At 31.1% G+C, this 27,190-nt stretch overlaps 1 protein-coding gene across 1 annotated transcript; it reads left to right on the top strand.

Moving 5' to 3' along the window:
- Positions 1-1,985: 1,985 nt before the first annotated feature.
- LOC134715184 (cilia- and flagella-associated protein 157-like) lies at positions 1,986-18,578 on the top strand. Its single transcript, XM_063577193.1, has 10 exons — positions 1,986-2,241; positions 3,083-3,204; positions 4,112-4,261; positions 4,671-4,824; positions 5,648-5,915; positions 6,995-7,125; positions 13,038-13,188; positions 16,451-16,671; positions 17,359-17,563; positions 18,353-18,578. The coding sequence occupies exons 1-10, from the start codon at positions 2,108-2,110 to the stop codon at positions 18,503-18,505; spliced, it is 1,689 nt and encodes a 562-aa protein (XP_063433263.1). The 5' UTR covers positions 1,986-2,107; the 3' UTR covers positions 18,506-18,578.
- The last annotated feature ends 8,612 nt before the right edge of the window (positions 18,579-27,190 follow it).

The following is a 27,190-nucleotide window of genomic DNA, read 5'->3' as shown; positions in this document are numbered from 1 at the left end:
ATTGTTAAATAAAAGATACATTATCTTTTGTAAAGGTCGATCAATTGAAGCCTAATTAATATTCTCAAAATAGTATGAGTGTATTACATTGTCCAAGGTTATTTGACTGTTATGAGGATGAATGTACTCTCAATATATCATCTTAATGCTTTAGATATGTAGTTTATGAATTTCCCTCGGTTAGATTGTAACCCGAATTTATTTACTCTCAATCGATTAACACCGGTTTGCTACTGTTGCCTTTATTTAGTTTTGTTTGTGAAGTTTTCTGTTTTGTCTTTATCTGTTGAGGTTAAAAACTGTTCCTGCAAACATTCCAAGGATATTTATTTAGGTTTAGAGTATTACATTTTGTTGCAGTGGTTTATGAAGTTTTTTTAATTTTAAATTTTATCTATACTGCTTTTTGCAAAGCGGGATGAGTATTAATAATTATCATCCGTCGGATTGAGTGATTGCCACTTTTTTCCTAAACCACTGCATGACTGAATTGCCATTGTAGACTTCTTGATTTTTTTTTATCCTATTGCTTTTATTTCTTTTGGGGAAGGGGTCGTCCATTCAAAATTCATATATAGTTAGCTGCAGGGTCTCTTCTTAATTTTGATCATGACGTGCGTTGCTATTTTCAATTTTTCAATGTGTTTTTCATTGGTATATTCTAACATCGTTTGTGCCTGGATAACACAAGGAATTTTGACTTTCCAAATTAGTGTTAGTGCCAGAAGCTTTATAAATAGTTTGTCTAAGACATCTAGTTTTGACTCGAGAAGATTAAGAGTTTTATAAATAATTTGACAGTTGCAATGAGTTGTTGTCTGTTGATTAGCAGCTTATAAAAGTACTATATACTGGCCATTACTAGCTGTTTAAAAATTCGGATTAGTTAAAGTTTAGATAATCAAATGATTTATGCACATAAGATAATATACGACGTCAATATATATATAACTGTAAATAATAATAAAAAAAAAGTAACAAGATGCGACAAGCGCTGAAAACTTCAGTAAATACAACACATATGCATGTAAATTGACCGAAAATGGCTGGTCACCAAACAAAATTTTATTGTCCATCTTCGTCATGAATCTTGTAAGTAAATGAAAAGTATGATTTTCATTTTGTTCGTCGGCATAATTGAAATCTTTGATAAAATCAATAGTATTTATAGGCGAGTATTTATCAAAAGTATACACAAAAAATACAAATTTTGTATTTCAACCCTTTAATGACAATATATTGGCTTTCAAATATTGAAACAACACGAAATACTGATCTGCCCACCAGTTATAAAATGTAACATTTTATGAAAAATCTCGACTATTAAACTGATTTAAAATTCATTAAATATCATCAGCACTTGGTAAATTGTACCTAAAAGTTGCATCGATTTGTTAGATAGGTTTTTAAATTACTTGAGATATAAAATCATATTATTAAGTCCAAGAACATTTTTAACAATGACGTATATCGATACAAAATATTACATACATATGTACAGTTTGAGAAATAAATATAGAAGATAACTCTGATTGATAATTATCATAATAGAAACCCTATGTCAATACTTGGACTGCATATTTCAAATAACATCTTTCTCCTCTACATTTGTTAAAATGTTCAGATAAAAGTTCTTTTTTTGTATGATACTAATATTTATTTTTATGCTTAATTGCTGAAAATAAAATCTCGTCCTAACTGAAATGATGACCGTTTAAATGATAGATCATCAGTCAAATTCTATACCAAATACACACGAGGTTTGTACAAGAAAACATAGTTTTATAACGTTTGTATTCTTTGTCTTTAATTATTGAAACACAAATTATAACATTTAAAAATATTTGCACAGATAACTATCAATGTGCTTTAAATATAAAACAATTCAACCTGTTATTGTGATGTCTAAATTAAATATCTCAAACTGTACAAACTCACATATAAAACAATTAAACCCTATGAATGGTAAAATTGTATGTATCATTGCTTTAGTGTATATACACATTATTAAAAAGACAAAGGGATACACAAACTGTGGTCAAGTATACCAGTAAATATCCAAAATTGAATATATATTTTGAATGGCCGTTTGATTATTTACTGTAAAATGGGAAAGAAAGGGAAGAAAGGGAAGAAGAGTGGAAAAGGGCCTGGGCTTGAATCATCGGCCAGTGATTTAGACGAGGTATCCAAGGAATTCTACCTGATACAGATTAGAGATCTAGAGAACAGGGTGGCAAGGTAACCAGTTATAAATGTTTGATAACGACTTATTATAGATATTTCAATATCTAGTATCAAAATTCATTTAACATGGTGTAATACATAAACATTCTTACAATTTATTTATTTTTACTCTGACTTTTCTATTGCTTATCCTTGAAATAGGTGTGCGAAGTACATCAACATGATAACAAAACTGAAAAAAAGAACACAAGAGAAAACATATAGACAGCAATACACTACAACAATGTACAACTGCGTATTTATATTCAGTAGTGTCATGAGTGAAGACATATTAGATATATGTGAATATTGTTTTTGTCCCCCTTTACCGAAGATGTACCTCCAACAGCAACATCAAAAGGAAAATAATAAGATATCAGCAAAGGCTTTTGACGAATGTCAAGCCTTGGTTTCGGAAGACAAATAGATATGTAATGAGGATGTTCCCGTTGGTTTATTGAGTAGGTTCTTTTAACCTCCACTTCTTTTCAATCTCAATCAGTGGAAAGGCAAGAGTAACCCCAAAATTATCATGATAAATATCAGTCCATAAATAACTCTGTGATAGTGGATATAAAATACCAGTTGTTATTATAATTGTTAGTGGAATGATATTTTCACACCATTTCTATACGGATGCGATCCATAAAATACTTCCATTCTTACTGTAGAAGTGTTTACTGATAGATATGTTCATTGAAAAATGTTATAAAATTCAAGTATATAAAGTTAATTGTTTTCCTTCCAACATTTTATGCTAATTGTTATAGAAAAAAATATAGAGATTAAATACAACTGGCCCATTATGAAATAAAGGCTATGAGATTGTCATTAAAATCGGTTTACACTTTAATAGATATGCCAGAAAATCAGATGAACTCGAAATTAAACAAAATGAACTGGAAAACAAAAAGAATTCAGAGATCGTTGCAAAAGATGAAGTTATCGGTTTGTGCAAGAAAGATATTGTCAAGAAAGGTAAGTATTACAAAATCATATGACAATCAAGCAATACATGATATACTGTTCGAGTCTAAAGGAAATAAACGCAATAACAGGAAAGCGTCTAATTCCTCGTTTGCAAGACATAAGTGGCTTACCCAAATGGTGATTTGTAATAAAAATCTTTTCTTGGTCTTATTTAGCCATGACGTTGAAAGTTTCACATTTACTTCATTATTTTCGAGTTGCAAGTTTAATGTCCCTTTGGTACCTTTCGCCCCTATTTTATGATAAAAGAAAAATCGGATTAATCAAAGATATGCCATCAGTATTACATTTTCTTTATAAAAAAAATCACAAGATGTGACAAGGATATTTTCAAATAAAATGTATTTTAAACCTAATGAAATATACTGCAAAAATGCACATCCCACTTAGATGACTCCAGTAAAACGTCGTAAGATAATTAAAACCATTATTCATCTGAAGTGTCTGTACTTATGCAAACTGTGGAATATTGCAGACAATGAAATTCTTAAGATTGAAAAAGGTCAAAGATATATCTTGGTTTAAAATGAAATAAACAATACAAATTTATACAATGGTTATATGAAAAGTGCCAATAGATAATTTATCCTATTCTATCTAGTTTTATTGGTGATGGCGAGACAGAATATTTCTAATTTTGGTTTTAATTAAATAGCAAGAACGAAGATGGGAACATATCAGGTTCCAAATAGATGGTGCATTATCTTTCAACAATGTGTGTCTCGTCGATTAGCTTCAGGTTTGATTCCAGAAACAGAATAAAGGTATAGAGTTTCCATGCCTAAAAGACACACATTTAATAGTTAAACCTATATTAGAAAATTTGAAACTTTATTTTAATAAGCAGATTAGACTTCATTATTTAATTTTTAAAGAGATAAAATGTATATTGTAGACGAAGAGATAGATGTTCTAACAGAAAAGGTCGATGAATTGGAAAAGACTTTAGAGGTTGAGAGGGAGGAGTCATCAGCAAAAATAAAAGAAATGGAAATTAAAGCCACTGAAAACTTGAACGCACTCAGAGCTGAAGTTACTTTGTTGAGTAAGATTATTTGGATGTTAGTCAGTATTTCGGTGTTGACATGAATTATGAGTTTACTAACTTCAAGTCACTTGGACCCGTTAGATTGATGTTGAATCAGAAATGAGCACCTACACATTTTTAAACTGTCATGTTAGATAGTACAAAAACAACATCCAAATAATTCCTGTCCTCTTGGGTCTCGTGTTATTTTTAGCGACTAATATCCGATTAGACAAATGGGATAATTTTGAAGTACATTCTTACAATTGAAATGAATCAAAATTTATAAGATAGGTGAAATGTTATATTTAAAAACATCATGAATGTAATTTCTCACACTTTCAGTTAAACGATTTACAGTCTAGCTTCGCGGTATGAAAAATTACAATTAAGACAAAAAAGAGAGTATGAAGTTCATTTCTTGTAGATGGAAAACTTAGTGCTTTAGAAGAATTTAGAGTAAAAAAGGATGAATACCTTGAAAGGATACAAGAACTTGAAGAACAAATAAAAATAAAAGACGAAGACCATGAAGATACTTTATATGAAATGGATAAAAAGGCTGTAGCTGACAAGGATAGGTATACATACAAAGTTTTCAAAATATCATTTGTGTGCATGTTTTAGCCTCAATCTGATTAATTATTCAAAAAGTAGAAAACATATGCTCTATGTCAAATTGAGTACAAGTCGATATGGGTGCTCTTCAATGTGACAGCATCCTATCGCAAAAAACAAACAAGAGACATCAAGAAGTAACGACAATGGTTTAATGATAGATTTTCATATATCATGGTTCAAAAACGTGTTTTGAAATTGCACTTTCAAAAGACAAGATTGGATCACCGAATCTTTACACTTTTTTCTCTTATATCCAATGTTTAGGCACAAATATCTTTAAACACTCTTATAAAAGGTTGTTGCAATAAGGCATGCATTTATGACAGTGATAAATAAAGGCAACAGTAGTATACCGCCGTTCGAAATTCATACATCGTTTAAAAAAAAAAAATCCGGGTTACAAACTAAAACTGATGGAAACACATCAAAAATAAGCTCAGAACTGCGACACAACAGAACACAACACTAAAATGTAACACACACAGAAACGAACTATGATATAACAATTGCCGTTTTCCTGACTTGGTACAGGAAATATTTAGAAAAAAAAATGATGGGTTAAACCTGGTTTTGTGGCTAGCTTAACCTCGCGCGTTTATGGCAATGTTAAATTTAAGCTATATAAAGACCATGAGCTAATGTTTTCAATTATCTAAAGATGTTCTAAAAATGATGATAACTTGAAACAATATTTTCTAAAATTACCATTTGTGCACAACATGTATAGATATTTCTGAAGCTCAAACATTAAACATACCTTCTTGGGGTTTTTTTCTTCTAAAGACTAAAGAAAGAAATGGTTAATCGTGTAAACGCTGTTGCACAAGAGTTTCGAAAAGTATCGAACCAACAGATGGCTGCTACATCCAAAAGAGCAATCAGGGAAAATGCAGTCATTCAAGCACAGCTAACAAAAATGTCAGATAAAACATTAGAAGTCCTATCAGAAAATGATTCGATGAAGGAGGAGTTCAGAAGACAGAAATTACATCATGAAATGTTAGAAGAGACAGAAAAGGCTTTGGCCAAGAAAAATAATACTAACAAAAGGGTAATAGCTCTTAACATCATAAGAAAATATATCGCTATATTTTCGCTATTTATTGCGTTTTAAATTAACTCTATCCAAACAAATACGCATCGTAGTTACAGGACAAAGCATGTAATCTAAGTAAAACACAATAGTCATATCCTTTGTCACTTTTAAAATATTTGATTTGCGTGTTAACTGTTTTGATTCGAGTGCTTTTGACGAGTCTATATTTGCAGAAACACGCGTCTGTCGTACCAAACTATAAGTCTGGAATCGATCTTTGACGAGTTATTTTAAAAACTGGGTCGATGCCATTCCTGGTGGATGATTGGTCAACGAGAGTGTCACCAGTGCAGTATTTAGCACGTTCATTTTGACATAAAAATAATGATAAGTGTATTTTTGTTTAAATCCACTGTTTATATACTGTTGAATTATTCAAAACACTGAGGTTTTTACTACCCGAATTAGATTGCCTCATGGAAACTTTTAGGAAATTTCGAGTTTTAATGCTTTTTAACTTCGTATTTAATTATGTTGTATTAAACTGGAGATTTATTCGAGCGCGCCAATGATTAGTCTAATGTATAAAAAAGTATGATGTACCAAATAATAAGATTGGTATCTGTGGTGAATTCAATATACCGAAAAAAATATTTAAGCAATGCAGTTTTAATCACAAATATATGTCTAGCCGAATGACATGTACCATGTGAGTACGTAGCGTTTACGACTGACTTGCAATCGCATATTAGCTTTACTCTCTGTTTGTATTTAGCTTACTTTACTACTTGCCTTACCCTTGATAAAAAATTAAATAAGGCAAAGAGTACTTGGAACAATTAAGAAGACAGGTAGAAACTATTGAAACGGCTTCAATTGAGAATGAAATAGTATCACACGTTATTTTGGAATTTTTATCTTGACTTGTATAATGGGATTATTAATGAATTTTCGAGCATCGGTATATTACTGTAACCTGTAACTTTACAAGCTGTTGATGTGATGCTGGGTCAATTTATTCAAGTATTTGCACTCAGTGGTTAACTCATGTTGTATCTAGTTATATGTTGATGGTTATCTTTTTATTTTCACAGATGGTCCAAATGTTAACGGAGAAATGTACATTCCAAGAGAATGTTATAACAGAATTACAGAGAGAAGCCGAGTATTACGCAGAAGTAAGAACAGAATTTGACATGGCCTCTAGTCAAATTAAATCGCAGAGGTAAATTAATATTTTACATGGCATTTAAAATTAGACTAAGTATAATCGTTGTTTCTTGTCAATTTAAAACAAAAAGTTATGATGGGACTATCTTAATTCGATAAATATTTTTATGATTAATCATGAACATAATTTGACCAATGTTAGTTACGTATGTGTCTCAACTCACTAGAGGCTTGCTTTTGCAGTCGTAGATATTTAAAAGATCTGATCTGTAGTATTATCAATTATGTACATGTCCTAATCCCAATTATGAAATTTTGACTTAGTGGGGATTCGTTTAGTTTGACGGTTAAACATGTATATCAGGATATATTACCTTATCGACGCTCGAGATGTCCTCAGAAATTGTTTTTCTCTGGTTTGTCTTAAAATTTATTAATGAGATTTAAACACCGGTAACTACTGTGGCCAATATTAACTTTTTTTATCAACTTTTTACTTCTCTTCAATATTGAAAGATATTGACTTTATACTTGTTTTGGAGTCAGTACTAATGACGAGAAATACTTTTTAATATACACATATATAATCCGAGGGATTTTCCGTATCATGTGATTTTGGCATCCATGTAATATTTTAAAAGTTCTATAAACTTAATTAAGAACATAACTCCATGTTGATGTTAACTAGATTTAATATAATAGAATTATCATAAAGTATGTGGTCACCCATAAAAAATTAAACAGATGGGCAACAATATGTAGCATGTCTGCAATCGGAATTGCCAAAAATATCGCACAGTACAAGAACCCCCGAGTCCGTGTTGTAGATGGAGAGATAGATAATTTATTATATACTGTGGTAATATAAAAAATTAAGAATAATTACCTTTTCGCTTTAATCTTGTTATACTAAGTGTAGATGCTAATGTGTGTAAGTAAAAACATATATGCATATGTCTCTTGTACATGATTAATATACATTTACATGTAAACGTATTCAATGTAGGTGGCATTTTGCATTGACCTATGACGGATAGTATATATAATGTTGTCATTTAAATGCAATGTTCAAGATTAAGACTTCAGCAACAAATCAAGGAAATGATAATTTGTAGAAATCGAAGCAAATGAAATTATTGTTTTCTCTATTTGAAATAAATGTGACAAGACAATACTTTACTAATCCTAACACCTATCTGATATCTATAAATTATTTCCCATTACTAGAAAACTTTTAAGAAGATCTTATTCCCGCCTAATTAAAACATATTTCAAATTCTCCGGAGAGATTATTGAGACAAGTAGGAACAGATTACAATCTATAATTCTATAGGGAAGTACGTTTTTATTCTGTAGGCGTATTTGTTAGTGCAAAACCAGTTTTAGTTTGTTAAACTTTCCATTTGTTAATGAGAACCAGTTTGAAACTAGTTTTGAACCTAAACTGGTTTGCCGTTTGTTATTCTCAAACCCAAACTGGTTCCAGAAACTATTCAAACCATGTCCAAGGGTGGTTTGTGGTTTCGGTTTAGGGTTTACAATGGCGGCAATGTTGATACAGTGTAGTGGTCGCGAAAAATTTTATGCAGATTCTATGGTCAAATTGATCTTTTTAGTGGATTTTCAATACTAATGTACTAGTATCACCTTTTTGTGTTTGGTGTTTTTTAACTTCACATAGTTTTATATAGATAATTAATGTTAATTCTGAACACTATATGCATTTGTTTTGTGATTTATTTGTTTCTGTTATTGCTATTTTTCTCAGTCTGGCAGTTACTTTCTTGTAAAAATTGACAATTAAAAAAGTTTTATATTGATAATTTTTATTTGTTGTAAATTGGAAAATAATGAGATGGCGATTAATGTTTATGAGATAATAATTAGATAAATAAGTGTAAGCATTACTAGAATTCATAACTGGAAAAAAATTGAAATAGCCTTGGCCCCATGAGAACAAAAGCTTATGAAATTGTTAGAATTGTTAAAATTTGTGATTAAGTCGTCATTTCTAACTCAGTGATTTTTGGTATATATGTTGTTGCATTAAGATTAGCACAACTCATTGTGAAATAAAAAAAGAATTGTCTCCATTCTCGAATTGGAATAAACACTGAAACATTTGACAGGTACCATGTTGAAGCTTTAAATTGTGATTAGCTATGGTGAACCACCTTTGATAATTCATTGATATTGGTATACAGTGTGCAAATCTCTTTTTAGCAGAGATTATTATAATTTGACTGGGTGTGTCTGTCAGTATTTTACCAATAATTATTAAAAGATTTTTTATTTTTATGTCTAAATTCTAAGCAAAAATACACCGTTCTCTCTGCAGTGTCAAGGATTATTTAACACAAGTTTAAATTGATGTTAATTTTTAACGCCCAGTGACAAATATTTCATGCATGTTTAGGAAAACACGAGATTAAAAGTCTGGTATATAATGTAAGAATCAAGAGATGTGATATTATTGCTAATGAGGCAACTAACCAAATATGAAGTGGATGTTAGCAATTATAGGCAACCTTAAGGCCTTCAACAATGACAAAATTCAGATACTGTAAAGTCGTCTATAAAAGGCCATGAAAAGGAAACATTCAAATGAAAAAACTAACGGCCTAACTATATATACAAAACAAAACCATTTACAAAATATCAAACATGAGTTGAGATATGAACCAACGACAACCACTAAACAGGTTCATAAAGGATATGGCAGGAGTTGATATTATAACGAAGATGTGGTATGATTGCCAATGAGACAAGTCTTTATAGAGACCAAATGACACATCATAGGTCATCATATAGCCCTCAACAATAAGCAAAGCTCATACCACATAGTCGGCTATAAAAAAAATCAGAAATCACAAATGTAAAACCATTCAAAGGAGAAAACTATAAGCCTAATTAATGTACAAAATAAAGCGAACGAACACAGTAACAAACGACAACCACTGACTAACAGGTTCCTGACTTGGGACTGGCACATACATACAGAATGTGGCGGGTTTAAACATGTACAAAGCACCCAAACCTACCTAAAGCTGAAACAGTAGTGTGGCAGTACAAAAAGAAAAGAAACCCGCCAACTAACATTAAGACAATACTCAAAGCATACAACTAAATGTATTTGCAATTATTAGAAGTTTGTTCAAAGCTAGCTGCAAGTGGTACTGCAATAAATATTGTTCCCCCAGACTGAAGCGTCTGCTGTACGTTGTATCCTTACATATTCATTCATATAAAAGACTTTGAAAAGTCGTAGTGCAAAGGTTTTGACCATCAAATTTTGTATAAGAAATAATAGTTAGGACTAAAAGATTGTCTTTAGGACCATCAGAGAAAAATGATTTTGAGAACTTTCTGATATCTCTGCTTTATAAAAAAAAATCATTTCGGTTGAACTGAAATGGAAAAACGAAGATGACCTCAGTTTTTGATCAGCCATTTCCACAGGCACTATGTTTCATGTCATAGAACATAACAAAGTTGTTATTTTATTGATCTTGTGTAGAATATCTTCAGATGAGGTCCAAATTCATTTTTTTTGGATTCTTTACCAAAAGACATTCTAGAGATGTACTGAAGAGACCAACCGTGATGCCCAAGTAGTTTTGACATCATGTTTTTTAGATAAACTTTACATTTGTTGAAAAATATCTCAACCAAAACCAGTTTTGAAACCTAAACCAAAACCAATCAAAACCAGTTTTAAACCAAAACCTAAAACTAAAACCAGTTTTTCTGTAACAAATTCGCCTTATATATTTCAGTCATTCACATATTAAATTATATTTCTGGAAAAAGAAAGATGAATCAATCTTCAGTTCCTACATAATTTGATCGATGAAAGACTTGTAAAAGCTACAAAAAACGAAGATTTTTAGACATCATTTTTATCTGTGAAAACCATTTTTTTTGTTTTTGTTTTTTTGTATAACAATTTACTATTTGTCTGTCGTTATGCAAAACTCTAGGCATGATCTTTTTGAAAGATGAATTGGATAGAAAAAAATGATTATATTTGAGATTCTTGTTTATTTCTAGTGTTTTAAATCAACGTCCTATTCTCATAAAAGTCAGATTTGACTGCCTAGTGTAACATATATTATCTTTATATAAAACAAAAATAATTATCTCAAATGTTACGATTGGCAATATCTTTTTTTCAAAACGACTCCGATTGTTGCACAGGGCGCAACATTATTAGACATTTTAAACTGCACTCTTTTCTAGAAGGACATTTGTAAAAAAAAAAAAAAAAAAAAAAAAAAAAAAAAACACGATTGTACTATAATGAAATTATTGCAAAGTATGTACTTCCCATATATTATTTATATATAGAAGTTGTAGAACCACAGCTTCGTGTGTGTACTTGAAAATTTCGGTCAAAGCATGGCTTATTATTTACCATATGATCAAATCTAAAATGACTAACGATCAAGATTTGGCAAGTTTTAAGCAATATTTCACAAAAAAAATTCAAGTAAGAAATGCATCACAAAAACTAAAACATAATTTGAAGTAAAACAATATACTGTTTTCCTGATATAAATAAATCCCCCAGTATTTGGTGCCTGGCTTATTCTTTAGCTTTCTACGTTGTGTTTTTTCTATACTATTATTTGTCTGTTTATTTTCATATTTTTTTTATATTTTTATATTTTTAACCATGGCGTTGTCATTTTATTTCCAATCTATGAGTGTGACTTTCCCTCTGATATCGGTCGTCCCTCTTTTAATGTAGTTTGTTTAAACTTAGGATATCCTTCCAAATATATAAAATTTGTAATATTGTATCCATTTTTTTTAAGGGGTTAAAATGTTTTAAAAGGCTTCTGGTTTATTACATACATTAACTTTTAGAGTATCTAGTTGCACAGTATTTGTTAAAGTTACTAATAGTGGTCATCAGTTAGTTGCTGCACTGTGCAGATTTGTAATTGTATGTGTTTTATATTATGAGAAATGGTCTAGATATATGAAGAGATTTGTTACCACGTAAAACTGGTTTGACAGCTTCATAGTTTGTGTCTGTACCAAGTTTAGTTGTTAGTGTATGTATTGTTCGGTGTTGAGTGTCTTTGTTTTAGCATGTTTTGGGCATCTTTTTCGGAGAAGTAAGGTGTTGGTGTTTTAAGTTTTAAGAGATGTGTTACCACGTAAAACTGGTTTGACAGCTTCATAGTTTGTGTCTGTACCAAGTTTAGTTGTTAGTGTATGTATTGTTCGGTGTTGAGTGTCTTTGTTTTAGCATGTTTTGGGCATCTTTTTCGGAGAAGTAAGGTGTTGGTGTTTTAAGTTTTAAGAGATGTGTTACCACGTAAAACTGGTTTGACAGCTTCATAGTTTGTGTCTGTACCAAGTTTAGTTGTTAGTGTATGTATTGTTCGGTGTTGAGTGTCTTTGTTTTAGCATGTTTTGGGCATCTTTTTCGGAGAAGTAAGGTGTTGGTGTTTTAAGTTTTAAGAGATGTGTTACCACGTAAAACTGGTTTGACAGCTTCATAGTTTGTGTCTGTACCAAGTTTAGTTGGTAGTGTATGTATTGTGTTGAGTGTCTTTGTTTTAGCATGTTTGGGCATCTTTTTCGGAGAAGTAAGGTGTTGGTGTTTTAAGTAATCTGTTGCACTGTCCAATACGTTTGGTGAATCCTCTGGTTTATGTTAGTATCTCTAATAGAAAGAAGATATTGTATGAATGTCAATGAGAAAAACTCTCCAAAATGTTTTTATATTTTGACTTGTGAATGAAACAAATACAGATAAGTAGGCCCTACGTCTTTGATTTTTCAGTACAGATAAGTATTAATGAAGTTACCAGAGGTAGGAAACGTTACGTGAGCCATGATAATGTTCTTATCTTATTAAAATATTAGTAATCAATGTTTATATCAATTCATATAATGTTTTGACAGCTGTTTATTTTTTTATTTATTTTTTTACAAATACATGTTTTGATTAAGGGAGGAAATACAACATCTCCAAGCAGATGTAAGAATGTTAGAAGAAGAACTGAGAACAACTAGAAACGATTTAAGTACAGAAAGACGACATAAACGGAGACTTGAAAAACTGATCAAAGATTGTACAATAGCAATTAAAATGGTCCTAAGGGTATGTTCATTATTTAACTTAAGGACTTGTAATACTAGTGCAGCTGAGTTGGTTATTGTGGTTTCATTAATCTTAAACGTAAAAGTGGTACTGGGGGCTTGATGAATTGTATCGTTGTATTGTCAAGAATAAGAGATGACTTTTGATAATATGCAGATGACTTTTCGATAAACTACACACATAACTGTATTAATAAATCTGAAAACAACCAAACATTTCCATTTCATTGACAACAGAACCATCAAATTGGTTGATAAAAAATAATTTGACCGCCTCAATTTGAATGGCTGAATTTCTAGTGTAAGAGCAATCCTTTGCTAGAATGTCAAATAATTTGGACAAAAAAAAAGAATTACAAAAAAAGAATTCCTCATTGTGAATCACAAAACGCCAAAACATTACATTACATTACGTACAACATTTCAACTTCACTCTACTGCTAGAGTGCGTTATGTCAAAAATCAAAAAAGATCCTTTATACATACATTGCTATAGTCATTTTCTACTTTCACGCAAAAAAACAAGCGATCAACTTGGAATTTTCTGATGAACTGTTAGGCCTGATTGGTTTTTCAGCCCAGACAGTTCTGTTTCACTTAGATTTGTCCGAATCATTTCATATTAAGGAAACTCATCGTAGATATCAGGATTAAATTTGATACTTACGCCAGACGCGCGTTTCGTCTACAAAAGACTCACCAGTGACACTCGAATCAAAAAATGTTTAAAAGGCCAAATAGAGAACGAAGTTGAAGAGCATTGAGGACCAAAAATTCCTAAAAGTTTTGCCAAATACAGCTAAGATAATCTATTTCTGAGGTAGAAAAGCCTTAGTTTTTCCAAAATTCAATGTTTTGTCAACAAGGAATGTGCATGTATCTCATAAAAATAAAATTGAGAATGGAAATGGGGAATGTGTCAAAGAGACAACAACCCGACCAAATAAAAAAAACAACAGCAGAAGGTCACCAACAGGTCTTCAATGTAGCGAGAAATTCCCACATGTATCTCATGTATACAAAGCTCTACAAGTTTGGCTTTACTTTTGATTTTATCAGCTCTTTAATGGTTTTATATTTCCATTAATTTTGTCTTATGCACCACTTAAGAGACAGTAATTGTCAAAATGTGCATCGGGTGCGTAGACAATTGTTACAGTTTATATATTAATATAAAAGGTAAATAAATTTATCAGAATAAGTCAGTTTATTGATTGAACTTCTTGTTTGAAAAATCATAAAATATTTCATAATTACATCTATAGAATAATATAAAAACTGGTGCCAAATTTCGTTCACATGTTTTTGTAAAAGATACTTTGATAATGGAATAAATTTTCAAACATATGCGAGTATAATATTATAATTTATTTAAATGTATGGATAAAAAGTCATATCGGAATTTGTTATGCAGTTATGGAATTAATCATTTTCAACCGATTATGAAAATGTTGTCTTTAATTAAATTGCTGAATTGTTGATAAGTTATTGAAATTTATTATTGTTGATATCTATGCTTACATTTGTATCGTTCATGTTATGCCTAAAGCGCAACTGATGAAGATTAATTCAAATCCACAAGGGAATCGTATAAATGGCTTGCAAGAATAGAAATTGAATGTCTATTGTGAAGTCATTTGTAGATGGTCTATTCATATATATTTTAACAGGTACACGTATGGATAATCAGCTGACCGAAATAGTTATACGGGCCTCTTTATATTTCAAAACATTTTTTTACTACAAACATACATTTTCTTACAGATAAAAGAATATATAGTGGTTGTTAAAATGATATTTTGCTATTCAAACTGAATTCTTTTCCTTTTGATGGTTATCCATATACATGCATTCGAATTCAAACACGAATAAGTTTCAATTGAAATTTATTTTATGAGTTGAAACACAATTTCAAGTAGTGATAAAGCATTATTAAAAAAATAAAAACAATGTCCAACTAAACTTGGGTGGTCTTCTGTTTTACGGTAATGTTTGCTATAAATCATTTTCACAATTGTTTGAAATAGATCACTAAAGCATATATGAATTCTTTAATTTTCCGTAGGCAATTCAAATTTTGAACAGTTTTGTTTTTCTGATGAATCTTTTTTATGTAATGGTAGACAGATATCCCCCAAAGTGATATCCAATATCAAAGTCGACCAAAAAAACTGACAATGCTGAAAAGCCATGGCAAAGTATAAATGGATTATTCGTAGTAATAAATAAAAACAATTTATATAATATAGATCAGGAAACAATTTTAGGAAAAAATAAAAACGATAACTTAGCCGAACATTTTTTATTAGACAGTACACCGTGTGGTTCATATTTGTTTCTACAATTGATCAACACAAATTCATATCACTTTAAATAAGTTGCGAAATAGTTTGTCAAAGATATTGATCATCTTAATTTTATTAAATTTCCTTGACATATATATGATAAACCTGACATTATAACATTAATAATTATCAACTTTGACGTTGTAACCATAAAGACTGAGTAATTTCATTCATCAAACTGCGAATTTTATAATTTCGAGGTCGGCCGTTGCCGTGAAACTATAAGTAGCGGTCGAAACTAATTCTCATTATAAAAATCATAAAACTACGATTTGAAGTAACAGTAGTTTTCTTTTCAGTGTGTTTAATGTGTTTAACATGACAGTTAGCGGTACAAATGATACCGCACCAGATTCGCATTTTGACAATAAATATCTCATTGGTGATGCTCAAGGCCGAAATTTTTGAAAATCCGAAACTTATCAACAAATTGAAGAGTTGTTAAAATATAAAAGAACACAAAGATACCTAAGGCCGTGGAATGAACCAGAGCTTTGCATGAGAGAGATATATTCCTTTATTTCAAATAATTTCAAATACTTATTAAGGCGGTACCTAACACTTTTACTAAAATTAATTTGGCTCGTTTAGTTTTCTTAAAATTTTGACAAAGTATTTACTTTGACCGTTTGACAAAAATATAAAAATTTTAAAAAATTTGAACCAACCGTCTATTCAGAAAAATTTCACTGGTTATATAGCAGTTTGACAAACACTTTTTTTTATCATTGACAAGCTTAATATTCCCTTATGAACACAACATCATTGAAACGTTCTGCTGATTTTACAGAGTTATCTCCCTGTAGTGTTAGGTACCATCTTAACAGCAAATTCTAATAACACAATATCCAAATGTTCATGCCAGTATCGAAGTTCTGGCTAGTTTAAATTATACAATATTTTATCAATTAAATCTAGAAAACTGAGCCAGAAGAAGAACCAATAATGGAAGGAGAAATGGAAGACATTAATGAGATAGAAAGACGTGACAACATGTTGGAGAATATTCTACTGGTACTCAATAGTGGAGCAGCAATAGGTGTTGGTCCACAGATGAGAGAATTCGGTAAAGGGGACAAGGTCGTGCGAAAAAGAAGTGCCAGTAGAATACCTGGTTCTGAAGGAGGGATCAAAAGAGGGTTTGTCAATTTTAGTATTGTAGCAATTTGTACGTTTTGAGTATAATGTAATTGCGTTTCCTTTATAATGAAGTAATATCAATAGAATACTATTTAGAAAAAGCTGAAATGGATAAAAAGAGGAACTGCTTATCCAGAAATTGAAAAATCAAGGTAGTATATATTGTGATAAAACTAATAAAAAAATGTTTCAAAATAAAGAATAAACGGCCTGATTTCTGCCAAAATAAATAAACGCAAAACAAATATGGCAGACAACAACTAACAGCAGTTACTGAAATACAGGATCCTGACAAGAGACTGGCACATTCTAAATGCGGATGGGGTTAAAATGATTGTATTTGAGTGCTCAATTATATCCTTTCCTAAGACAATGGTATAATAGCACAGGTTAAAAACAATAAATAAGTATTAATAATTCTCACGCATTCGACAACATAGAGCAACTAGACGAACAGTGAAAGTGTCAAAAACATATTAAAATAATACATGCAATTAATACAAATACAAAAAAGACATCTGTAGCAATTACAATGAATATGTAATAAATGACTCTTTCAGATAGCTACCATTATTTCCTGTTGGTCCACCAGGCGGTACATTGCCACATTATCAAATGGGAGATTAAGAATTGATACCTCGTCTTTAAGTTAATATTAATGTTTAATCTTTGACTTATTTTTTCAGACAGCTGCCATTATCTCCTGTTGGTCCACTAGGCGGTACATTGCCACATTATCAAATGGGAGATTTAGGATTGATACCTCGTCCTAAAGTTAATATTCCAACCAGCTTCGATAGAATGAGAGTCCTCTCAGCTACTACAAGACTCGGTGGTCTGAGGAAAGTTCTTACACGATCTGTTTCTGTACAAACCGTCAGTGCTACCAAGGTAATATTTATATAGGTTAGGTTGTAAAAGAAAATCTGAGTACGATTATGTCTACTGCATACTACTATAAAATGTGATCTTATATATTTCAATATAACTTCATGATCTTTCCACCATGTATATAGTACAAAGAGGGATTATTATCCACATTACATTCACAAGAGCTGATCCTGAATATGCAGTACAAAGAGGGGTTATTATCCACATTACATTCATAAGAGCTGATCCTGATTATGCAGTACAACGAGGGATTATTATCTACATTACATTCGCAAGAGCTGATCCTGATTATGCAGTACAACGAGGGATTATTATCCACATTACATTCGCAAGAGCTGATCCTGATTATGCAGTACAACGAGGGATTATTATCCACATTACATTCACAAGAGCTGATCCTGATTATGCAACAAAATGTTTGTTATCAGTTGATACAAATGCATACATCGAAATCAACTCCAACAAGGGCATGAACAGATTTTGTTTTCTGTCGCAAGTACTGATTAGTTGACTGTTACAATGTTTTGGTGAACCAATGTATATTTTGATACATTTTCTAAGTTATAGTTTCAACATGTTTAAAACTAAAGAAGATGTATGCCCTTGATTCAACTCAGTTTCTTTTGTGATTCCAGTTTGTATTCTATTTGTCTGATTGAACCTCGACATCTATCATGTCTATATACCATCATCGATGAGCTCAAATCTAAGTATCCTTTTGGATATATATTTTCAGTCTAATGAATTTTGATCTTTTTATTTTTTTAATTTTTAGTTGTTCTTTTTAAGGCTTTATTTTATGCTGACCAATTGCTGACGACAGTACCAGCAGACATGCAGGACACTATCTTACATGAAGGTCACACAGGAAGGATCAGGTCACCAGTTAAACCTGTTCGACAGATCACTGGACCTAAGAAATTTGCTACAACTGTTTATTAAGCTCTCTTTTGTATATCAAATATAACTTTTATGAACTGATTAAATGTGTAATAAAAATCGAATCTGTGTATCAAATACAAAACAAAATGGTCGAATTGTTTATATATGATAGCCAGGTGACATAAAATATTTGCAGATCAAAAAGGTAGAAAAGTGGTAACATGAATAATTTCCCTTCCATGTGGTTGATCGTTCTCCGAAAAGTTATAATGCAAATTCAAACATTAGTGGAAGTTAAGAATCCAAGGTCTTTGGTGGGTCAATCTGTCCTTTGTGTTTGCTTATTTAAAGATTGGATGGTGTTTTCATTTTTTCTTTATCTTTTCTCTTCATATTTCATCTAACTTTACTTTGTTTTTCATATATAATCATGATACAAAGACAAAAAGGTCACTGTAAAGAACAAAATTATATATAAAAAAACTTTGATTAAGTGATGTAGTACATTTGATTTGGTATTGTGGTGTTAAATCAGACTTAGCTTCGATGAACATGCTTCAATTAGTGTCCATACAGTCGTCTTGTGGACCCGCGAGTCTAATTCAAAGATATAAAACCAGGTTTAATCAACCATTTTCTACAAACCCCAAGTCAGGAAAATAACAGTTGGTATCCATTCGTTTGATGTGTTTTATCATTTGATTCGGCCATTTGATAAGGGATATTTTCCTCTTTTAATTTTCATTTGAGTTCAGTTTTTTTGTGATTTTAATTATTATGCATATATCTCGACATGTTGTAAAAATAGGACATTATGTGGAATATCTACAGTTTCAATAACAATCTTTTAACAAATGTTAGTCAAACGTTCAGAAAGAGCTAGCAATGTTAACGAATGCAATAAATCAATCTTGAGAATTGTATTTACCAAATGATTTTCAGATGCTTTAAACCCACGTACCATAATAAAGATACTAAACATTGGCTTTCTCGTAGCAAAACTTCATTCTTAAGCTGGCTTCAACTATATTCATATTCCAATTTCATACTTAAAGCATTTTTATACAATCTACTCGCATTTTATCTAATTAAACCGAACTTGGTCACCGGAGGCATAAAGATAAACAATAGATATTCATACAATAAGACTGAGATTTTAATCAACAACATCAACGGTCCAAAGTTAGCTGCACCAGATGCTCCTTTTAGAGACAATTAATTATTCTTCATTGATGCTCCAGGCCAAAGTATTTGAAAATACACAGCATAATACAAACGTTGGAGAGCTTTTAAATCTAAAAAAGGAAGTAAAAAAAGTAAATTCAAACCCTGACAAGGAATTAGAACTATGCATGAGAAATATATATTTTGAATTTAAAATTTGATTACTAAGCAATATTTAAATCAAACAATATTGCCAGTATCGACGTAAAGTAGATGATAAGATTTGCGTCAGCATAATAACCTTTTTTCTTTTAACATATATATGATTGCCACATAAATAACATTTTGGCACATTATAAATCTTCGTAAACTTTTTGATTTCTTGACATCAGACAAAACATTACTTTTAATAGCATATTCTTCACAAATAGATTAGAACATTCCCAATCAAGCATTGAACTGAACTAATGAGATTATTATATCCATATAGTCAGCATTACTAATATTGCTGATGGGTGTTCTATTTAAACAGCAGCTGATACATGTATTCAAGTCATTTATTCATATATAAAAAATAATCAAGTAATGTGATAAAAGAAAACAGAACGATACCAAAGGGACATTCAAACACAAAGTTCGAATTAGATGGTGTTGACGGGTCTAATATAGTTGGTATTTTTTCCTTCATTTTTTGATAAATCAATAAAGTTACTATCTTAGTAGTCGTATTTCAGTACAAACTCTTCGTGAAATTTTCAAATTGAATAGATAAATGGCTTTTGTCATCTAGTATATACAACAAGGAATACAATTTTTTTTTAACTTTATTGATTTTTTTTTATTGTCTGTCCTTCGCGGAATCGTTTAAAAATTTACTAGTTTTGTTTTGTAGACCAAAACAACTCGGACTAATTGCTGAACTATAGTTTTTCATTTCTGTGTCGTTTTGGTCTCTTGTGGAAAGTTGTCTCGTTGGCAATCGCACCACATCTTCTTTTTTTATAATTTCAGGAATAAGAATAAGAATTTTATTAGTTTGAAATCCAAACAATAGGATTGTTACTAAAATACACTACAAAAACAAACAAACAGACAGGCATATTAAAATTACATAACGATAGTCATTAAACACTACAAACATGTAGCATTGAAAGAAAAACAAAAACATAAATAGTTTTAATTTCAGGAGAAATTCATTTGTGAGATCATTACTGAATCAACAAAATGAGATATTGGATCAGAACGCTCTTTTCAGAGCTTAAATGTTTTTAAATTTAATGTGTTTTGTAATTATTGTCCAAATTAAGTTTTAGACATAAAAGACAGTGGCTTTATAAAGACAAGATTCGTAGTCTTTTCCGCTTTTATGTTTTGATGCTTAATTTGTTTTTATATTGATTTTTAATCCACATGATCATCTAAACATACAACATGTTTTGCCCTCGTCTTGGTGAACATTGGCTTGTGGCATGATTTTATACAAACAAGTTAACTATCAACAAATTCGATACTCATGGTTGATTTCGAGTTTGAGAAAGTCAAAAGGGATTTTGTCAAAGAGACAACAACCAAATCAAAGAGCAGAAAACAAATGAAGGCCACATATATATATATATAGGTCTTTCACACAGCCATTTTCTCTCTGACCCGGAGGCGGGCTTCAACTGTCCACTGCGCAAACATGTGTATTAGTTCAGTGACAATGAACGCCATACGTAAAACATATAAACAAACTAAAATCAAATATTATGCATGACTAAAAAAAGCCATGAAGAGGCTTCTATCTGACTTTGGACAGGCGCACAAATGCGACAAGGTTGAAAATCTCAACCTCAGCCAATATAGAAAATAAACACACAACAATACGCACAGTAAAACTCAGTCTATCTGTAAGACTAGGCTACATCGAAAGGATGGTATAATACCTTAGCTAACCAAAGATATTACCTTTGCCTACACACTCAATGAAATCGGCTGTAATCAACTTAATTGTTTCATATTTTTCATATCGGGTCTTTTATAGCCGACGATACGGTATGTTTTGTCACATTGTTGAAGGCCTATAATTACGACCTGGGACTATTATACTAGTCTAAGAGTCCCAGCTACGACACACATCAGCATACATAGATGCAAATATTATGTGCAGGCAACACGGCGACCAGACATTTGTCCATTCTGTTAAGTGGACAGATCTAGTCTATAAAGGCGCCGAGTTGAAGACCGTACTTTTACCTATAATGGTTTACTTTTTTAAATTATGACTTAGATGGACAGTTTTTTTCATTGGCACCCATACCACATCTTCTTATATCTACATCCAGTTCCATTTATCTAAAATGCTGATACATATGTGTCAAAACCCGACTGTTTTGATTTACAAGAAGATAACACAATCTGAGGTTCAGAGTCATGTCTGCTAGGAGGTACTGTTTGTGGTAAATCATGCAGACTAGCATAATATTTCAAATATTGTACCATATTTGAAATTCCTTCAAATGAAAATGTATTTTTCGGACGTCTATTGAAATTTTGATATTTTCTTGGTACATGTATTTTTATTACTGTTGATATGTTTAATCAAATATTTTAAACGGGACTCGAGAATGATATAGGTGACAGAAATACATCTGGTCAAACTTATCTGTCGTCAAAAGTATATGAAAAAAAATGTTCGCTTTCGCTCTCCGTATCTAGAACGTGATTTATCTACACCTTCTTATTTTAATATATTACAATAAATACATATCTTGGCAATTCTTTGGTTAGTTCACGCTTAGAGAGTATGTGCCTTATTATTTCATACTGTTCAAATTGGTTGATACATATAACAAGACAACAACAATCTCTAATTATTTTAGCCATATTCAAATGTTAAAGTTATTTTAACATGTATTATCATCAATGTTATTGTTTAACATCTGCGTGTGCAATTTCATCCGTTTCGGATATATTTCTTGCAATAAATATATACGCATGTAAATGTTTACAAAACAAACTAATAAAAATGCACGTTTAACTAAGTGATTTAAACGAAAGATGACATTTGAAATCTTTATTAGTAAATAACATTAAAAATATATCTCGGGTGTGAAATTTCAATCTGTCCGTGTTTGTCATAAATATCGGCTACTTTTATGTATTACTTAAAAAAAATCAGGGATATTTGATTCGAAGTCAATATTATGCAAAAGTGAAATAGAACGACATTTCAAGTTCGAAAAAAAATATGAAGAACAACAATATTATTTGATGTGGTATAATTGTATGTGTGTTAAGCTTGTGCTGCCTCAATTAGTCCTTGTCACATATTTAAAGATCATTTTATTATATCCAGCATCTTTTTTTTTAAGTAACGCAACATTGATAAATTGCTTTTGTTGCTGCTTCTAATTTTACATGGCGTTAAAAAATACCATTGAAAGTTTATTATCGGATTCTTAACCTTATATACCCGTGAATTTAGAGATTTACACGACAGGTGATACATTCAGTGACTTCTCAACATTAAGTCACAAACATTAATTCAAAAATTGTCTGCCGCCGTTGTATAACCTTTCGAACAAGAGTTGCATATTTATTTTAACAAAGTTAACATCTCAATTTAAGTCAAACAATATCCCGCATCTCATTTTATTCATAATCAAAGAAAATTAATGCAAAACAAATTTAACTATGACCCCTAAATAGTATACATATATTTGACAACATTGTAACAGTGATTAACTATCTTAAACAATCTTGTGTATGCATCCAAAATTGTTACCGTGGATTCCATTGAGTGTGTAGCCGAAGTTAATATCTTTGGTTAGCTTGCTTGTTAGCTGAACCCTGAAGTCATTGTTAGGTTAGGTAAACTATCCTACTTTAAGAATAGATTAGTCCTACAGAAAACAAATCAATCTCTCTGTTGGACTTTGCTACTTCGAAAGGAGGGTAGTTTACCTAACCTAACAATGACTTCACGGTTCAGCTAACAAGCAAGCTAACCAAAAAAGATATTACCTTTGGCTACACAATCAATGGAATCTGCTGTAATCATTTTTCGAATAAGCTCAAGTCTCTAGCATCTTTTATTTTCTAATGATTACTGATGATTTTTTTCCTTTCTTTGTTGTTCTGTTCTTCGTGGCCTACTACACAGAACTTTTAAGAATAAAGGATTTTTTTTTCGAATGGAAGCAGAACACATATATTTTGTTTACTTCTACAAAATGTAAAACAAAAATTAAGATATCCTGAATAAAATTTAGAAAGGAAATGCAGAATCTGTCAAAAAGCAACAACCTAACCAAAGAACCGAATTGTAGGTTTATTATAGTTTTTGTGTCGTATGTGCCGAGTTAATTCCAACCCCTTTCCACTTAAAAGATGAGTGACCAGAACCTCTTTATGCGATTTTTGTAGGGGATTCTAGTAAAACTCGTAGGCTAAGGGCTTTCTTTCAGAAGAAGTCCGGCTTTCAACAATGAGTAAATCCTATATCATATATAGTCGGCTATCAAATGCCCCGGCAATAAAAATGTGAAACAATTCAAACGAGAAAACTAGTGGCATAATTGTTACAACAAAATAGTTTAACAAAACAAAACAAACCTAAAAACAACCGACACTACCCCCCCCCCCCCCCCCCCAAAAAAAATGCACACAAGAAAGCTCTTACCTAGGACAGCACACAATAGGAAATGATGTAAAATTTCAATTACAATTTGCTTCACTAAAACTGTAGAGGTACGGGTTACAGTGTATACAGTGTTTATGAAATAGAATAATAAAAAATAGGTGTTTTTTTAATGAACATGGAATTTTAGGTGAAAATATTCGATTTTTGTTGAAATTTGAGATTCACATAGCGTGAATTGATTACCAAAACAGTCAGGAAAAAGGTAAAAAATGGTAAAAGTAGTTCATTTAATTTTTCAATAAAGACAAACACCATTATTGTAATCATTCCAAAACTTTACAGCCATTCCTTATTGTGAAAATGATGATTTTGGGTAAAATATAGCAAAATCAATCAAAAATCGTAAAAAAATGGAAATACACCAATTTGGAGTTTAAACTGCTTTTGAATCACTTCAAAATAGAAAACTGGGAATCTTGGTATAATTATAATTAGATCAAACAAAATGCATTGTAAAACAAATAGTAAAATATCTGATTTTAGGTGAAAACAGGAAAAAACTACTATTCATATTTTTAAGAAACCATTTTTACGACAGACTCATGGTGTGGTGTCATAGTTTAGTTTATAGTTGCATCTACTATTGTTAAGAAGCTTATCAGGTCTGTGGAAATGCCAACAAAATTGGATAAAGTTTTCCATTTTTGATTTCCCAACCATAATCCTTAGGATGTATGTCAACTTCTTCTGATAATACACTCGAAGACTATATGAAATTGCCCTGTATCTGATGTTTGTGGTAAACTTTTCACCTGAACCAATGTGTTTCCAGTAATAACTATGGATTTTAATTTTCTCAAGACAAAAATGTCAATTCCTCCATATAAACATGTTAGCGCTTCTTCTCCTGCTTAGATGGTATCTGCTTTAATGAAGCCTTGATCTTGATATTTGTGATTAACTTTTTTTAATGGAAGTCCTTTGCCTATTCCAAAAAGCCTAGATGATGAGTAACAACCTTTTATAGAATGCAAAAGAGCAACAAATTACAAACAACCTCCAAAAGAATCCTTTAAACTGTTCTTTGTTCCATATTTTAATTATTTCATATTTTAAAATACCGAACCTGTTTGCACTGTTGATTAACATGGTCCAAGACAGTATTGACAGTGGTTACTTGCCAATTTTTTTATACGGATTACCCATTCCAAATTTATTTCTCCATGTTTTAAAATGCCTCATATTGCAAGTAGGGGGTGGACAGTCATCTTCATTGCTTTACTGTATTATATTCATGGTCATGATACTCGAGTACTCAGATGAATCTTAAACGTCTATTGAAAAGTTAAGATTTTAGGTGGAATGCAGTGTTTTTGTTATCACCTTTCATATACATAAGACAAATCTATCACAAACATAGCTTGGTCTTAATTAAATATGTTTTTTTGGTGTCAATTAAACAATGAATTACCGACCGCCGTTTCTGAAAATAACCTATCATAATAACAATTATTATTTGTTTACGTGTTCATGAACCAAGAGACATATATAATACAATTATATGAATGATAAAAAAAATCCAATAAAATTAAAAATATTTGCATAGAAAGTCTAACAAAAAAGACTACATTTGTATCATCTGTTCCTAAATACTAATAGTCTGTATTTTTTATATAACGACTTGTCCATCAGTATTGGACTTCAAATTATTTGTGCTTTCTCGTGGCGCTCAGTCTTACTTTTTTTCTGTGTTCTTTATTTGCCTCGGGTTTTTTTTTGCACTAACGTTTGTCTTATCTTCCATTTTTTTTATACATGACATTGTCAGTTTATTTTCGACTTTTGGGTTTGGAAGTTGATTTCGTACTTTTGCGTATAAGTTAAGTTTTAAACACAGAGTAATTAAATTATACATCTTATACCAATCACGTTTATATATAAGTCTTGATTAACACCCAAAGGTAAGTTTTACACTGGTGATAAGTTAATTATTAATCCATGAAAGTGTTGATCCGTGAATAACCACCGTTCAAATGTCTCTAATCGGTCAACAGTTTCAGACGAAAGACTGTTTGACGTTCCTTTTTTGTTTTGTTTCAAGTAGTGCATATGAAAACATTCCCTAGGAAGAAAAGGATGCGATGGTACTACTATAACAAATAGTAAGTTAACCTTAGGGAAACATATTTATGCTGTTAAGGATGTACTTAGGTGAGGTTTTGGAATAAGTGTCAAATGTTCGGACTCCTCGGTGTTTTTCATACGATACAATGTAAAAATATTTTGCCCCATAATACCTATTTATCTTTTTAACATAAGACTTTATAATTCATAAAAGGTAATTTTACCAAATTTAAGCAGATTCTTGATTTTCTTTCTTTTGATTTGAGACCCAAATAATACCAATGCAAAATTAGGGTAAAAGTCCGAGTCAGCCTTAAAGTTTTCCCGCCATATTTTATAAATCAAATATCTTGACAAGGAGCTCCATGACCTATCAATATTTTTAGCTTAGTTCGATCCTTTTCCAATACTCTTCCAGCTTAAAGTATCAATTTTGAATTCTTGATTTATTTAATTTTACCTTAGATCACCTATCACTGACTATGCGTTATAGGCTTTGCTAATTGTTAAATGCCGTACGGTGACCTATAGCTGTTAATGTTTGTGTCATTTTGGTCTTTTGTGGATATTTGTCTCATTGGCAATCATACCACATCTTCTTTTTTATAAGTACATCCTTAATTGTTTTAGTATAACGAAGGGAATATTTCATTGGAACTAAAATGAGAGGAAATGTGAAGAGAAATATCTCAAGATGTATAACAGCAAACGAGTATCCTGTTTTGGCGATACATACTAAAATTTTCCTTGGCTTATAATGAACCCCAATGAAAACTGTTTGAATGCATACTTTATTGCAAAAAAAACCCCATATAATAGTATATGCTAAAGCA

The sequence above is a fragment of the Mytilus trossulus genome, chromosome 4, assembly GCF_036588685.1.
Source record: "Mytilus trossulus isolate FHL-02 chromosome 4, PNRI_Mtr1.1.1.hap1, whole genome shotgun sequence".
Lineage (NCBI taxonomy): Eukaryota > Metazoa > Mollusca > Bivalvia > Mytilida > Mytilidae > Mytilus > Mytilus trossulus.
This window is presented reverse-complemented; position numbering and strand designations above follow the sequence as displayed.